This window comes from Chlorocebus sabaeus, chromosome 16 (assembly GCF_047675955.1).
Source record: "Chlorocebus sabaeus isolate Y175 chromosome 16, mChlSab1.0.hap1, whole genome shotgun sequence".
Classification (NCBI taxonomy): Eukaryota; Metazoa; Chordata; class Mammalia; order Primates; family Cercopithecidae; genus Chlorocebus; species Chlorocebus sabaeus.
This window is the reverse complement of record NC_132919.1, coordinates 62,465,025-62,482,533: the sequence shown is the minus strand read 5'-3', so window position 1 is coordinate 62,482,533 and position 17,509 is coordinate 62,465,025. Positions and strand designations below refer to the sequence as shown.

General features: G+C 47.9%; 1 protein-coding gene across 2 annotated transcripts in view; it reads right to left on the bottom strand.

Annotated features, from left to right (window-relative positions):
- Positions 1 to 5,743: 5,743 nt before the first annotated feature.
- ERN1 (endoplasmic reticulum to nucleus signaling 1) overlaps positions 5,744 to 17,509 on the bottom strand; it is a 91,193-nt gene continuing 79,427 nt past the window's right edge. For both annotated transcript variants that reach the window (XM_008012106.3, XM_037993524.2), the window contains 5 exons: positions 15,713 to 15,860; positions 14,516 to 14,643; positions 11,978 to 12,101; positions 11,479 to 11,546; positions 5,744 to 10,789 (listed from right to left, as the gene is read on the bottom strand). In XM_008012106.3, the coding sequence (XP_008010297.2) occupies positions 10,577 to 10,789; positions 11,479 to 11,546; positions 11,978 to 12,101; positions 14,516 to 14,643; positions 15,713 to 15,860 (681 nt within the window). In that variant the 3' untranslated portion in view covers positions 5,744 to 10,576. The remainder of the gene's footprint in view (positions 10,790 to 11,478; positions 11,547 to 11,977; positions 12,102 to 14,515; positions 14,644 to 15,712; positions 15,861 to 17,509) is intronic.

The window sequence follows — 17,509 nt, the reverse complement described above, 5'->3', positions numbered from 1 at the left end:
ACCAGCACTTTGGGAGGCAAGGCAGGAAGATCACCAGGCCAGGCGTTTGAGACCAGACTGACCAACATGGTGAAATCCCATCTCTACTAAAAATACAAAAAATTAGCCAGGCGTGGTGGCATGCACCTGTAATCCAAGCTACTTAGGAGGTTTAGGCAGGAGAATCGCTTGAATCCTAGGAGGCGGAGGTTGCAGTGAGCTGAGATGGAGCCACCGTACTCCAGTTTGGGCGACAGAGCAAGACTCTGTCTCAAAAAAAAAGAAGTGTGTACAAGAATGTTCATAATTACCTTATTCATAATAGCTAAAACCTTATTCATAATAGCTAAAACTGATAATTCAAATGTCCACCAACAGGTAAAGTATGGCATATTCATACAATGAAATGCTACACAACAAAGAACAAATAACTAATATACCCAAAGACATGGATGATCTCAAACAATATTGAGTCAAAGAAGTCAGACACAAAGAGAACATATTGTCTGCTTCCATTTCTATGACGAGTAAGTGATGGATCTAATCTATGGTGATGGAAGCCAGAGGGGTGGTTACCCCCTGGGGAATGGAGAGTGTGTTTGGACTGAACAGGGCAAAAGAGGACCTTCTGGGGAGGTGAAAATGCTCAATGTCTAGATCTGGGAGGTGGTTATACTGGTTCTTATAATGTATGTAAAAATCACCAAGTTGCACATTTAAGATCTATGCATTTTACTATATTTACATATAGTAATATCTTTACTATCTAATACCTTTTTTTTGGAGACAGGGTCTGTCTTTGTTGCCCAGGCTGGAGTGCAGTGGTGCAATCTCAGCTCACCTAGGCTCAAGTGACCCTCCCACTGCAGCATCCTGAGGAGCTGGGACTGCAGGTGTGCGTACCATGCCTGGCTAATTTCTGTATTATTATTATTATTATTATTATTATCGGTAGAGGTGGGGTTTTTTCATGTTGTCCAGACTGGTCTTGAACTCCTGGGCTCAAGTAATCCTCCCAGCTCAGCCTCCTAACCTTTCATTTATTTTTAAGAGACAGGGTTTCACTATGTTGCCCATGCTGGCCTTGAACTTCTGGGCTCAAGTGACACTCCTGCCTCATCCTCTCAAGTACCTGGGACTACAGGTGTGTGCCACCGTACCCAGCTTTATATCTTAACTTTTAAAATGGCATATTGCTAAAGAGAAAAAAAAAAGCAAGATTCAGACTGGTGTGCATAGTATGTGCATAAAAAATGGGAGGAAAGAATATGAAGTCATGTTTGCTTAAACAACGACTGTAAGGATACTCTAGAATCCAAAGGAGACAGTCTACTTCAGTGGTGGATTTACCAGAAGCGGCCAGGGAGGGGAGAGGGAGGCATTTCACCTTTTTATCGTTTTGGACCTTTTTTTTTTTTTGAGATGGAGTCTTGCTCTGTCGCCCAGGCTGGAGTGCAGTGTCGCGATCTCACCTCGCTGCAAGCTCTGCCTCATGGGTTCACACCATTCTCCTGCCTCAGCCTCCCGAGTAGCTGGGACTGCAGGCGCCCGCCATCACGCCCAGCTAATTTTTTGTATTTTTAGTAGAGACCTGGTTTCATCGTGTTGGCCAGGATGGTCTCGATCTCCTGACTTCAAGACCCCCCAGCCTCAGCCTCCCAAAGTGCTGGGATTACAGGCTTGAGCCACCACGCCCGGCCCCGTTTTGGACTTTTGAATCCTAAGCATAAATTACTCATTCAAACACTTTTAGAAGTTTAAATTTAAAAAGAGTCCAGCCTGAGAATTGCTGCACTTCGACAGGTGAGTTTATGCCATTGACTTCTGTCATTTGAAGTTTTCCTTTAGCCTACATTTGTACTTTTCTTGTTTACCAGGTTTTTCCTCTTTCACATAGTGGGTTGAATTTTGTTGTTCCATTCCTCACCTGGCCCCAGTAATTTGAAAGGTTCTGTCTGTCCTGTAGTCAGTCACCCCCCACTGAACCCGCCTACTTAAGCTCATTGTTTCACCATGTCTAGAGTTGACCATTATCTATAACCTCCCACCAAGCAGGTCAAGAGCCTTTGCAGACATCTGCCAAACCTCAGCACCCCTCTCCCTACATATTTGGGAATTTGAGACTCAAATTTGGGAGAGGGAAGGTTTCAAAGAGAAATTAATGAAAATACTTAATTTTAAATAATTTTACTAGGCGCGGGGGCTCATGCCTCCAATCTCAGACCTTCAGGAGACAAGGTGGGAGGATCACTTGAGCCCAGGAGTTTTAGACCCTATCTCCACAAACAATAAAAGTGAAAAAATTAGCCAGGTGGGTTGCATACGTCTGTAATCCCAACTACTTGGGAGGCTGAGGCAGGAGGATCACTTGAGCCCAGGAGTTCGAGGCTGCAGTGAGCTATGATTGGGTCACTGTACTCCAGCCTGGATGACACAGTGAGATCGTCTCTAAAATAAACAAACTTCTACACTTACCATCGTAGGTCTTAGTAGCCCACTACCTTCTCCTGAATTCCTTTTTGTTACTATGTATCTGCCAGTGATTCCTTTGTTGTGGGTTTGTGGGTGGTCATCTTTTTAAATTCTTTTATACTGTATTTGAAAATGTTGGCCAGGCAAGGTGGCTTAGGCCTCTAATTCCAGCACTTTGGGAGGCCAAGAGGGGAGGATCGCTTGTGCTCCAGAGCTTAGGACCAGCCTGGGCAACGTAAGTGAGACCCTCGTCTCTACAAAAAAAAATTTTTAATTAGCTCGGCATGGTGGCACTCACCTATAGTCCCAGCTGCTCAGGAGGCTGAAGCAGGAGGATTGCTTAAGCCCAGAGTCTTGGAAAGAGTTCACTTCCTGGCCTTTTCCAGTTCCATGGCCTTTTCTTCCATCAGCATACATCCCTCCAGCCCCTGACCCTGTCACCGTCTTCTCCTCCACTGTCACATCACCTCTCATGGCCCCGTCTCAGTCCTCAGCCCCATCGTTAGGGAACATCAGACCCAGTAGGGACATGGGACTGGAGCGCCAGGCCTCTCCTGGCCACTGTTGGTCAGTGACAGGCTCCCCCAGCCCGCCCTCACCCAATCACTTTCTCTTTAACATGGAAGCAGGCCTCCCTGTCATCCTCCACGTCTTGGCTCAGCATTCCAGCTTCTGTTTATCCTCCAGAAACTTCACTGGGCCATAGTCCTGGTGGTGATTACTCTTTCCAGCTTTGTGTCACGTGGAAGCAACTCCAAGAGCACCTCTGTGACTTCAACCAGTAGAGGAGCTGGGCTGGGAAGAGAAGCGGCAGTTTCAAGAGGCATAGGGATGAGAGGAAAGGGAAGAACACAACAGTCGCCACTTACGGGACTGACCAGCCAAACCTCTCAGAGGCCAAGTCTACTCAGTTACTGTCTGGCCAGTCCTGCCCCTCAGCCCCCACTGTGGGGGCTAAAGCTACTCTAGCTTGGATGCTGATCCCACATGTTGACCTCGATTAACCCTAGTTCCGGGAATACTTCTAAGATTTCTACTTTCACGTACTTACCCTTAGGTCAAAAAAGGTTGATGTTATTGCAAATGCACACTTACCCTAAATCCTGATCCTTAGGCAAATCCCCAGTGGTATGTAATCCCTGAGTCTGGAGGGTAGCAGTGCAGGGATCCACCCTCTCATCTGATGGCTGCCTGAGACATGGCTTCTATCTCTATGTCCCTAGTAAATGTTTCTGAGAAAACTGGATTTGTCAACCTCTTTCTTCAGCCTTTCAGCTCCCTCAGCCTTCAAGGGTAGGTCTTCCAGGGCTGCCATGTTCTCATCAGCCCTGACCCTCGGCCCACAGCAACTGGCCTGGAGATAGGTGGGCTCATGATTTGATTTTTGGCCTTGGCACAGGGTCTGGTCAGTCTCTTGCTAAAGTGAAAGGTCTTAAATGTTTTCAATCGTGAAGGAAACACTGGTCTGCGGAGAGATGAATAAGGTCATCGGGGATTTTCCCAAGGCACAGGACGTTCCCGCACAGGTTCCTGGCCCGCTGTGGAAAGGCAGACAGGTGAGGTAGCTGTCATGAGGATCTGGGAGTGACGCATGGAAGTGACTACTGGAACAGATACCCAGGTAGTATTAATAAGGACACTGACGGAAAACAGATGTGTGCACACCTATCCAGCTATATTTTATGAAATGGATCAAACATCTGGAAAAGAACATTTTTGCAGTCCAGTACGGACTTGGCATGCAAAGCTGCAGACCCCACCTCCATGCCCCATCTTTGACAATTGTCCCCAGGCCCCAGAAGTACACCCAGGTCGGGCCTGCCCTCCTCCTAGGCCTGGACCATTTCAAGACTCAGTCCCAGCCCTGGTGAGAATCCAAGAGCTGTCTCTGCTGCCGCATGAAGTGAGACAAGGCAGCCAACTGAAGCAGGAGAATAGGGTCTGGAGGCAGGGAACCTAAGGGTGTTTCACATTGACTTCCTAGAACTAAATTGAAAGGAAAACCCTAACTTTCCACGCCTAAGTAACAAAAGGACCAGAGGCTACTACTCCCTTTGATCTTTTCTGTCCACAACCAATCAACTGATTGCAGACTGAGTCTTCATTTGCACAGAAGTATAACTTTGTAAATTCATCCCTAATTGGTTGCTTTTGGCAACCAATCAGATGTTTGCACAGGGGTGTGACCTTAGTAACTTCACTTAAGCCTCTGGTTGGCTGCTGTCTGCAACCCACTGATTGCGGGTTACCACTTCATTTACCTGAGGTGAGCATGAAGTGGCCAATGGGAAACTTCTAAGGGGGTATTTGGACCCAAGAAGATTCTGTATCCGGGCCCTGGAGCCGCTGCTCAGGTCCGCTCCCACACTGTGGAGTGTAGTTTTGCTTTCAATAAATCCCTTTCGTTTTTTTGTTGCTTCATTCTTTCTGTGCTTTTCTGGGTATTTTGTCCAATTATTTGTTCAAAACGCCAAGAACCTGGGCAACTTGCAGTCACAACCCTCTACCGGTGACACAATGACACCTCGCCACCCTTCATTCGCCCTTGGAGTTGGCTGTGTCCGAGACTGTATCTCAGAGGAGGTGTGTGTCCAGAGGTCTCAGGGTTGCTCCTGGTGCCCTGTGAGGCAATGAGGGGAGCAGGATGGGATCGTGGCAGGTGGAGCTTGTGGAGGGCAGGAGCCAGGCTGGGTGCAGCCCCCGCTAAGCTGTCCTGGGGTGGGTGGGCCCTTGGGGTCCTCCCTTGTAAGCTGCCCCTGGCCTGGCACTGCAAGAGCAAGTAGAGCCTCACCTGTCCATAGAGAGGGCGCAGGGGAAGGAGCAGGTGTGTTGGGCGGATCGCAAAGTCCAAGCAGACGTCAGTTGAGCTCATTCCACATGCTGCTAACCTGCTGTTTGGGGCACTCCCCGCCCTTGTTGGCCTCAATGGCATTTCTCCCCTCCTGGGTTTCCTGGTCCAGTATCCTACCTACTGTACCCATGCCCCAAACTCTGCTCTGAAGCCCAATTCTTACCACGTGGCATGTCTGTCCTAGCTGGCCACCTTCCTGGAATTCAGCCCAAATCAGTACTTTTGGGAACTTCCTGCAAGGTTTCAAAGAAGCTTTTCTGATACACAGCCACCATGGAGGGTGTCCCAGTCCCTGGACCCTGCTGTGGACATGAGGACACCCATCCCCCACCAGCCGAGCCAGCTGCAAAGGACTCATAGTCCAGCCCCGGCCACCCAAGAGGACAGTGAGCACAGCCTGTCTGAGAATGGTATTTGAATCTTTAAGAAAATGAGACTGACTCCAAAATCTAAAACTACCTTTATTGTGGTTGGCTCGACATAAGATGCCGCCATCAATCAGCAGAATTATAAAACTGTACAGGAGGTACAAAAATAGGCTGTTTAACTTAGATAATGACCCTCATGTGTCTTCAAGCTTTAAAAATACACATAAAACTTGTACAATCTGGCAGTTTATAAAATATAAAGCTAAAAAGAGGATTTTGGGTTCCACAAAGAAGACTGTATCACACAATTAACACATACCAATTAAACAATTAACCATCCACACAGAAGACACAATGGCACAGAATTCTTAAAAATCACCTAAAAATTAACATTTTACCCCGACCAAATTAATCACCCTTTAATGACACTACTGTAAAGCATCCGTCCCATGGAAGGATACAGTATCACTTTTCCAGTTTTAAAATGGTCAGGGGTAAACAAATCTGATGTGCTTTAAGCAAGTACAATTGTAACTGGATACATTTCAGAGTAAAAATTAAATAAATATAAATAGGTTAAATAAATAGGTCATTGCAAAAAGAACACTACACGAGGTTTGCATCTGAGAATGCAGAGTAGGTGACTGGTAATGCTTTCTAGGTAAGTGGGGACTCCCCGTCACAGCTTTAGGGACACTGAAAAGGAATACTGTATCCACCAAACACATACACAGTACACAGGGGAGGTGGGGGGCTTTGGCCAAAGTGTTGGTTAAGGCTGCTCCAGTGGGAGGCTCATTGCAGTCACGTTCTTTGTGGTTTTCCAATGTCTACAGAAAGGATTTAAGCGCTGGTACAAAAAGAACCAGGGTTACTCATGGGAAATCACTGTTTCATAAAGATAACAAAGTAGAGGAGGGGAGTAGACCATTGGGTTTAAAAGATATGTCCAACCTGGGAGGGTGGAGTTTCGGCTCACCTGGAGAGGATGCCTGATGACCTCCTGCCAGGAGAAGCCAAAGCCAGGACACAGTCAACCAAAATGGCTTCAGGATGGTGAGGGAAGGAACAAGGAAAAGAAACGCTGGGAAATTCAAAGAAAGGCAATCTCAGACACTAAAAGAGCAGAGAGAGAAAGCGAAACGGGGAACTTAAAGAGGCTCCTTCCAGGACGCTGGACTTCTCTTCCAGCACAGAAGGCTGCAAAAGTGGAACTGGCCCCCCTTCCCAGAGGATCACAAGGCCGAGGATCCAATGGGCACACCACTAGGATCCAAGGAAAGGATAGAGAAAGAAACGGCTCTGGGAAAGCCAAACCTGGCCAAAGTCCAACTGTCTGAAAAGAAAGCAGCCAAGATGAGAAAGCCGTACAATCCAAAGGTCCCCCCATCTGCATGAGCGGTTTGATCAGCAACCAATTAATCTCTCTCACTGCAGCAAGAAAGAATTGCCAAAGATAACTGAATCACATGCACACAAAACCTTACCAAAGGCTCAGGGCCAACTCTGATAAGGCCCTTTCTTCTAGAGTTGGTGGGAAGAAACTCTGCTGGATCTCTCACCTGCAGATCTTCCAGAACATCTATCTGTAACTGATCAGAGTGATGTCTCCTTGGAAGGGCCTCTGACCACCACTGCACTGAGAACACAGCGGGAGGCAGAACACCTGCGCACCCAGGAGCTCACACTTCAGCTGCTAGATCACTTCGCGGCTAATCAGGGAATACCAATGCTCCCCAAGTGAAAATACTTTGGTACCTCATGACTTGTGGACACTTCAAAAACTGAAATTAGGCCGGACACGGTGGCTCGTGCCTGTAATCCCAGCACTTTGGGAGGCCGAGGCAGGCAGATCACAAGGTTAGGAGATTGAGACTATCCTGGGTAACACGGTGAAACCCTGTCTCTACTAAAAAAAAATACAAAAAAATTAGCTGGGCATGGTGGCACGCACTGGTAATCACAGCTACTCAGGAGGCTGAGGCAGGAGAATCACTTGAACACGGGAGGCGGTGGTTGCAGTGAGCAGAGATCGTGCCACTGAACTCCAGCCTGGGCGACAGAGCAAGAATCTGTCTCAAACAAACAAACAAACAAACTGAAATTAAAAAGACTCGAGAAACAACAGGAGAAATTCTGGCACATGTGCCCAACAGAGGTTCAATACAAGGTTCAAGACAAGATTTAAATAAGTCATAGTGTCCTTTGGATTCCTAACAGATGTGACCAAGTTCCATCTTAAAGATGAAGATAGCATATAGTATTTCTAAAAAGTTCAACAGCCTTCCAGAATTGGAGAAGTCCCATAACCTGAACTACAGATCAAACAGCTAAGATGCAACACGATACACGATGGTGCAGAGCTGTTCTGGCCTGAAAAGAACTTTCCACTTGCTGAGCACAGTGGGAAACCAGAATTCTCGAGACTAGAACTGGATATACCAGATGATGCCCAAGGTGTTTTCATGACAAGTACCTACACGAGATCTCTTCAAACAAACCCCCCAGAGGATGGATGGGAACCTGGGCTCCTAAAGGTGACTAAGAGGAGAGACCAGAGGTGATTGGACCAGATCCCTGTGATTCTGGGACAGAAGAGATGAAACCGCAAACACGTGCCCTTCCCCACACACTTCGGTTTCTTTGTGGCAGCAACACTTTTTTATTGTTGTCTCTCATCACAAGTTTCAGGAGAGCAGTTTTGCCTGTCTTGTTCATCGCTGTATCTCCAGCACCCTATATCCTGCCTAGCTCAATACAGTAAGTGCTCAAATAAAATACACTGAATAAATGATTTTGAGAAATCTGGGTGGTTAGAAACTAGTATAAGCAGAAAAGGCATTTGAAACAGTTGTCTCTAGGCAAGTAGGGCTAAAGCAGGGAGATGACACAAAATTGGGCCGCTAGAAATCACCTAGGTACTCCCAAAGAGAAAATCTGTGCTGAGAACAAGGTGGGGGGCAGTCCCTGTGGCAGTCCTGCTAAACCACTCGTAGCAGCTTCTCCACCTTCTGATCCTCTCTCGGGTTACTGCCAAAGCCCACAGGTAAAGCGCCTTGCAGCCGTGTGGGGAGCAGTCTCAGACCACCTGGCACGCGGCATTGAGCAGCAGGAAACGCAGTCTGGCCACGTTTCTGAAAAGTGCACGGCCTTGCTTAGAAGATGCCAAGGACACCGACCAAGGGCCAAGGTTCCAAGGCCTAAGTGAGGTAATCAATGAGATTTAAGGATGTAGGATCATGTTAATAGTAGGCACAAAAGTCACTTTAGCTATGATGAAAGGAAGGGAACTGAATTCTATAAAGGCAGAGTAAGAGCTTTAGATGAGTAACCATGATACAAATACACAAACAGAAAACATCTTGCAACATGAAGAAACAGTGATTTCTCTGTGAGTGAGTAAAACTCAACAATCCCATTCTTAATACTGAATGGAGTCTCTGAGTTCACCAGGCCTGAGCCGCAATGATCCCCCAACTGGCTGGAGAAAGTACACGGACAACATCTCCTTACACGGTAGGCTGATTGCATTTTAACCTCTAAGGCTCTTGGGAGAGAAAAGACAAAAGTTTTGATGGAAACTAAAGCTAAAAATTATGTTAAGTTTAGAAAAAACAGTATGGCACAAACATAATCTAGAGACTGTTCAATACATTTACATAGTGTTGCTATAACGTTTTACTCTTCAGCATTAGAGAATGTTCTATACATGAACACTCTTTCTTGAGGGGATGGTGATTTTTCGTACCACAAAAAAATAGAAGATGTATTCTATCTATTTATTCTTCACAAGTAAGCTTCAGGTTTAGCTTACTCATGCTGACATAGCATTCTACAGTATAATTAAAATATAGTTATTAAAATTTGCCAAGAAAAACAAAACAGCTGGCCCATGAAGCACACGGTGACCCTGGCCTTGGCCCCATCCTGGCCCTGACTCACCATGAGCCTCTTGTTCCACCAGCCTTGGGGACGAAGGAGGCTGACTGACTACTCGCTGGCCCAGGACTTTCTCCTGGTGACCAGGAGGGTCCCATTCGGCAGCCTCCCTCTGGTCCTGAAGGCTAGCCCCTGTCTGGGTCTTAGCTGCTCTCCTTGAAGGCCAGGAAATCTTTACCTCTTGCCCCAAGCACTCCTGAGCACCACCTCCGGACGGCCCAGGGCACATCCACCAAAGGCCACTGTTCTGGCCACTGGCACTGGGCCACGACTGCCTCCAGAACACAGCAGCCTCTTCATTTCTGAGACCTGCAGACATGACCCCACCTGCTGGCATGCATAGCTGACTGGTCCCTAACGCCATGCCTCATGCTCACGGCTCCTGCTGCCTCTGTAGAAACACTAGTTAACAGTGACCTGGGCTACTCTGGGCACATCCGTCATCAATGAGGCATCTCATACCGCAGGACGACACCCTCTGAACTCCATCCTCCTTGTCAGCATCCCCCACCACTCAAGTCTGGTCTCCAGCGAAGGCTGCACTTGGTGCGTCTCAGCCTAGCTGCCCCAGCACGCAAGCAAAATGCAGGATTCCTTCCTCCCCCTTCCTGAAAGGCCCACAGACTTGACATTAAGCAGGAATTAAAAAAAAAAAGTCTGAAGCAAGTTTATCCAGTAGACGGTTGGGGGTGCTACTCGCGCTGTCTTTGAGGCTCTCCTTTGCAGACACCCTGACTGTAAGGCTTTTAGGGCCAGCATCTTCCCAGCTCCCTGTAGGTCACGAGGGGCCACTTCTCCCACTTCCTCGGGTCAGCACTGTCCTCTGTGGGCTGCAGAGCAGGCGGCTCAAGGCACTTGGTTTGGGAAGCCTGGTCTCCCTGCAAAGCCGGGAGGTGTCAGGCTCTAATTGTGGTGACCAGGCCCTCAGTCACAGCTGGGGCCACCAGAACAGAGGGGCCGCCCTTGCTCAGAGGGCGTCTGGAGTCACTGGGGGCTGGGGCTCTGGGGGCCTGTGGAAGTAGTAGGGCTGGAAGAGTCTCTCATGGCTGCACAGCTCCATGGCCCGGTAGGTGTGTGCGAGGAGGTGGGGGAAGCGAGACGTGAAGTAGCACACGAAGTCGTCAGGGAGGGACCCCAGCGTCTCCCGCACCTCCGCAGGCAGTTCCCGGTAGTGGTGCTTCTGCAAAGAGAGGTGGAAAGCTTGGGAGGTTAGAAAGGGGTTAGAAAGCTTGGGAGATGTTGGCAAAACACGCTTTCATCATGCAAGGAAGAGAAAGAATATGAGTGTTGGTTGGTTTTTGGTAAAGAAAAGGAAAAAAGGCTTGTGTATCCAACAATCCAGCCCCGTTATCTCGCCTGCTTCCCTCACTCAGGAGGAGGCCTCGAAGCGAGCAAGGCCCAGCCGGTCCAGCGGGGGCTCAGGCCTTCTGTGACAGTCAGGACCTGGAGACACTCCTGGTCACCTCAGGAGGAGTAAAGTCGCCTGAGACTGGAGTGTCTGTCCCAGCGGTGTCCCCGCATTCGAGGCATGTTTATACATGTTCACACACAGTGGCTGCATCCGACAGGGGGAAGGCCCCACAAAAGTCAGTAACCAGAGACCACGAGGGACACGGGCCGCAGAGCACTGCTTCCCAGAGCTTCATCTGCACCTGCGTCCCTGAAGGGAAAACCAGCATAAGAGAAGCAACAGTCTGCAGTTTGTCAAGTCCAGCTGAAGCTGCCTAGCTCCTGAGAGATGAGAATGCCAGCAGGGATAGAAGATTTATCAAGAATGGATGAAAGGAGGAAGGTGTCCGTGTCAGCGTGAGTAGCATCCCCAACCGTCTACTGGATAAACTTCCTCCCCAGTATTTACACACCGCTTACCTTATTTCTCATGGCTCGGAGGAGATCTCTGACAGAACCGCCTTTATAGGTCCTGAATTTACGCAGGTCTAGAAAAACATTGAGGGTCGCAATGGGTAATCAAATTTAAAACTAATAAATTCTAAAAGAAAACAATTCCTGGGTTCAGGGGATTAGGGAGTTGGACTGAAAGGTGAGGTCACTCCACACCCAGTCACAGGAGCAGATCCTCCCATCCAACCCAAGGGCGGTGTCCCCCTGAACCCCACCTGGTGATCACACCCAGATCGGAAATGACCACCTAGAGCATGACACCATCACTCACCTGTCACTCTAGGGAACAAAAACGAAACACACATCAGTGTAACCAAACCACAGAGGACACACCCAAGAAAGTCTCAAACCCGACAGGTGGGATCTGGGGCCTGAACAGCCTGGAGCGTCCATTTCCACGTTTACTTCTTGGAAAGGTGGCAGCGGCTTTTGCAACATGCCCTCTCACATGCCGCAGTGTGCTCACCTGTCTGGAGGGGGACGGTGATGTTCTCCCGCCAGTCCATCTTCACCACGGCTCTCCCGCCTCTCTCTAACTGCTTCACAATTGGGCCATCCAGGGATTCCTTTTCTATTCTGTCGCTCACGTCCTGTGACAGAAACAAGGGCAGCAGATGATGGACAGTGCCGGAGATGCTGAGAGCTGTGCGATTGGGATTCTGAGTAACAGATGGTCACTGGCACATGAGCCATGAAGGGATGACGGCCCCTATGCCCAGACTGTAGCCTGCCCCAGAGCTGGGCAGCAGGCACCCTGCCCTCTGCCTCCCTCATCCGTGTCTTTCCTTGTGAGCTGCCCTGTCTGTTCCTCATGAAGGACGGGTCCACAGAGAGCTTCTCCATGACAGAGAAGCTTCACAGAGTACACCTGCACATAGACCATGAACGCATACCCTGAATTTCACATGTGCACACACGTGCCATGTGTACGAAGGCGCAAGTGCAATCTATATCCAACGAACCAAAACCAAAAAGAAAAGGAAAGCTCAGATTTGATGTGCATCCTGTGCTTTGTCTACTCACTGAAACATGGTATGCTCAAGCCCATAACTGGTGGAGGGTCGCCACTCCTCCCTCCCACAGTAGAAAAGACCAGTGAAGCCGGGCCTTCTTCGCAAAGAGGAAACTTGGTGGCAAGAGTATGGGCTCCAGGGGCTTCCGTTGGGATTCAAACCTTGCTCTGCATTTGACTTTGGAAATAAGGAGAGGGTCAGGAAGCACCCAAGTACAGGCCTCTTCAAGTCCCATCAGTAAGACAGGTCGACAGCTGAGGACACAGGGAGTGGTGAGCCCTGCCTACATCAATGTTAAGTAGCCTTAGGAGACCGTTTTCTCAGAGCAGCCTTTTCTATGATGAAGATGAAGCCAGACTGGCTGAATTCCTACTTTACAACTGTCAGAGAAAAGCTATGGAGAGGTCAGATTGTCAACTTGGGTGCACTGGGAACACACGTGTCTGAGCTGCAAAGCTGTTACAGCTAAATGACCTGGGTGGAAGCCAGGTGTGTTTGACAGACATATACCTGGAGATACTAAGCATTTAAATCCTGTCCCATGGTGGGTGAAGGTCCCTTTGCATGGGTTTTATTCGTGTTCTGTATTTTGTGATCGAAATGACCTGGCTGGTTTTCACAAGTCCCTGGAAGACATATGGACTTGAGAATTTTCGCATCATGTCCATGGACACAGTGACCAATCCTTATGCTATAACATGGAAGACAGCATTGAACTCTCCCCAGCCTGATTCATCTGAATGGTTTCTGAGCCCCCACCTTGGGCCAGGAGGCAGGGACACAGTAGTGAATGCAGTAGTCAAGCACTCCTGCCCTCGAGGAGCTTACATTCTGGGGGCTTCCCTCTGGCCAAGGCCCCAGTCCGACCCCTGGAGAGCATGACGGTCACTTCTGAGTATGGTGCTCACCAAACTGCACTCTGCCTGGACCCAAGGGGAAAAATACTGCCCCACAAGCCTGTTCTTCAGAGCCACGCACTGGGCAGGCGGCGATCGGGTGAGTTATGTTTAATTCATACATGGAAGACTTTGAAAAACACATCACCTCTTCAAAAGTCACCTGACATTGTCGCAAAGCTTTTAAACAGTCAAATCACCAAAGGAGTTCTAACTTTGCAGAACCTATTTTAAGCAAAATGAGATCTGGGCAAAGACTGTGTAAAAGATGATAGAAACAAATACAATATAAGAAAGCATTTAAATTTATGACACTTGGGCATGGTGGTTCATGCCTGTAATCCCAGCACTTTGGGAGGCTGAAGCAGGCAGATCACCTGAGGTCCGGAGTTCAAGACCAGACTGGCCAAGATGGTGAAACCCCATATCTACTAAAAATACAAAAAAAGTTAGCCAGGCGTGGTGGTGCATATCTGTAATCCCACCTACTCAGGTAGCTGAGGCAGGAGAATCATTTGAACCCGGGAGGCAGAGGTTGCAGTGAGCCAAGATTGCACCACTGTACTCCAGCCTGGGTAACGGAGTGAGACGCTGTCTCAAAAAAAAAAAAATAAAATAAATAAATAAATAAATAAACTTAAGACACTCGAATGAAATTACATGATGCCTGAGATTTGCTTTGAAATAATCTGGGGAGGGGAGAGGGTGAAGGTTAATACTAGTTGAACCTGAGGGATGAATAAAGGAGTGCTCGTTATAGCATTTAAACATTTATGTATTATATGTTTGGAAATTCCATAATCTAAAGCTTAACAATTATGGCACATCCATATGAAAGAATACTATGGTCATTGGAATTTTAGAACTTTAACATGAAAGATACAGTTGAAAAAAAAAAGCAGGTTCTGAAACTGTATATATGGTTAGATCCCAAGTATACTTTTATATATGAAGAAAACATTAAAATATCAGCCATGATTATCTCTCAGTTTTAGGGTAATAGGCAATTTGTTTTATTCTTTGTCCTTTTCTATATTTTCAAAATCTGAAAAACATTAAATGAAGACTCTGGATAAAGAGAACAAATGTCTCTACCTGGAAGAACTGGAGCTGCTTCTCTAGGCTCCAGAAGAACGGGTGTTTCAGCACGTGCTTCGCTGAGGGGCGTTTCTGAGGATCCATCGCAATCATCTTCTCTATCAATTCACGTGCAATGACGTCTTCTATAAAGGAGGAAAATAAGCAACTCATGATTACCAGTCCAAAGTCACAGGGAAATACCAAAACTTTAAAAAGCTGCATACCCTCTCATTTATGATTCTATTTACAGGAATTTATTCCAATCAAATAATTAGGAACAGACACAAAACCTCAGCCAATGAGGTGAGTCCTCACTGCATGGTTTGTGAAGGAAGTGACTGTGAACATCCAACATCAGAGGCCCGAGTGGATATATTACTGTGCCTCTCTATGCTGGGCCATGAGCTGTTAAAATGCGGCTGTGGCTAAATATGGATTGATGTGGACAGACATTCAAGATGACGTTGAAAAACGTGCATGTTGCAATACAGGATGCAGGATTTAACCTTATCTTTATAAAATATGCATACACGTCTAAATAAATGACTAGAATAACATATATGCAAAGGTATTAACAGCCATCATTTATCCCTGTATAATGGGACTACATGGGCCTTTATGCTAATCTGTGTTTTCTACAATAAGGAAAATCAACCATAAACAAAACAATAATTTAGTTTTAATTTTTTCAAACGGCAGCATTGGAGTGTCATGGGCCAATTACCAGCCAGGAAAACCTGAAGTCTGAAAGAAAGACTTGTTGCACCCACACCAGGAGACCAGCAGGGTGAGGATAAAGCTTGTCTGTCCCCGGCCCAGCATGGACCGCACCTGCTGACCACTGGCCCTCACAAGAGAGAAGACAATTTGTCTTCCCAAATGCCAGTGCAGGAAGGGACCACAGATTATTTAACCCTCATGTCACCAGGTAGAAAAAGAAGGTCTCCAAAGGGGGCTTTGCCTAGGTCACACAAGTAGTTGGTGACCTGGAGGAATCTTGGAGCGTCTTAGCTTTAGAAGGTGGTGTCCCAGGGATAACCCTGCCAACCCTCTACCAGATTTGGCAAAAGTCTGTAGGTTCCTGAGGCCTGTGGGGTGAGCAGCTGGGGCGCCAGGGCCTCTGTGAGTACAGAGGTGGCACCAGCCCAGCTCCGCAGGGCCACCTGAGGCAGCTGAGGAGCTGCTCCCAACCCCGACCCCTGGACTGCTCACCGTGCTTCTCTGGGTGCAAGCACTCGAGGCTGCAGGCACCCAGGAGGATGTTGGCCTGCCGCTGCAGGGACTTGCCAAAAGGGTGGCTGCCCTCAGAGATCACGTAGTAAAAGACGCAGCCTGCAGAAAAGATGTCCACCGTGTAGGTCTGAAAAGAGACATGAGGCGTGAGAGGTGTGGCAGCAGAGTTTTCATCCTCACTCACAGCCAGGGAGGGAGGAGCATTGCTGCTGCTTCTGCCACCTGGAAGGTGTTCTGGGAGAATCAGCTGATATACGTGAACTGTGCAGAGCAGTGAGGGGTAACCTGCAGCACTGCACGGGTGTCAGAGGTCACAGTGGAGAAGCTGGGCCTGGAGCCACCTAGGAGCCCCTGGTTCCCTCTCATGTGAGATGCGGACACTGACAGCATGCTCCTCATGGGGCTGTTGTCAAGAGAGATGCATTAGTATGCAAAAATGGTTGCTTGCGACAGTGCTTGGCCCATCAAAAGCTCTCCTGGCTGTTATATATTCCTTACCCCCAACATGAAAGTGCTCACAGGCAGGGTCTCTGTGTCATTGCTTTCCTGCTGTACCCCCAGGGCCCAGAATGGTGCCTGCACACAGTAGGTATCAAAATTGCTAATAAGTGAATAAAACAGCTTATGATTCAAAAACAGCCCCAGAAACAAACTATCTGACAAGTTACCAAGGAGGTCATTTTTGATGTTAATCCGAGAAAGCCTCTCACTTATGCCATGAAACCATTCTGTGTCTACAGATGAGCTTCCTTTGAGGGAAATGTACGTTTGTGTTTTTTAGCTCATGCTACCTGGGGTGTAACACCAGGGCGGTTCCTGAGCACAGCTCAGGTCCCTGTTACTAGGCCCCGCCTCTGAGATTCTCCACCAGATGAAGTGAGGGTCTAGTGACAGGAACCAGGGGTTCATCGCCTTCCATGCTGGAGGAGACACACCTTGAACAACACAGCACTCAGCCTCACAACAACATTGTGAGGTGAGCAGAGCAAATACTTTCATCCCCAGATAAGAATGTGGACAGAAAGGTTGCATGACAAGCTCAGGGTCACTGCTGGATGTGACAAACCAGGATGGCATTCAGGTCTTCCAATCTCCAAACCTACCATGCTTTATTCCACCTCACCAGATTTTCCCTTAGGAAGGTGCTGGATTCAGGACAGGAGGAACATGGCCACCGCAGCTGGAGCTCGCCCCTGATTCCCAGAGCTCTCCGGGTCTCCCACGCCCCCTACACTCTGTGCCACCTGCTGTCCCCAGCATAGTCAACACTAAGGTGAAGAGGCATCTTTCCAACCTCCCTGGCCCCAATTATGTTCTTTCCCAAACTTAGTACTGCCACTTGTCCTTGTAATTTGAATATTCCATAAGCTGTCAAACATGAGTGCCACGAATTTTGAGGTAAGCTGAATCTTTAGAAAGACTCCACAAAGGAAAGGGAATGGTTACAAGAGCTGTTGCGGCATTCAGTGTGGTGGATTCAACTGTAAGGGACTGGGTCATGAAGCGTTAAAAACCAGGCTTCTGCTCTCAAATCGCTTAGGAAGTGTTTGAAGTGTCCAAGCCTCCATGCAGAAGTGGTACAGGAGTGTGCTTAATGCAAGGTGGAAAATGAGGACTCCAGTCAGTCAGACCCAAATCTGAAAAGACCTTAGCCTACAGTACAAGATTTCTATGACTTCAGGGCTTATATTACTTGCTTTAAGTTAAAATTAAGTGTTACGGCGTGTGTACGTGTTTTTATGATTCTTCACTGTAACTGACTTCTTTGATGAACTG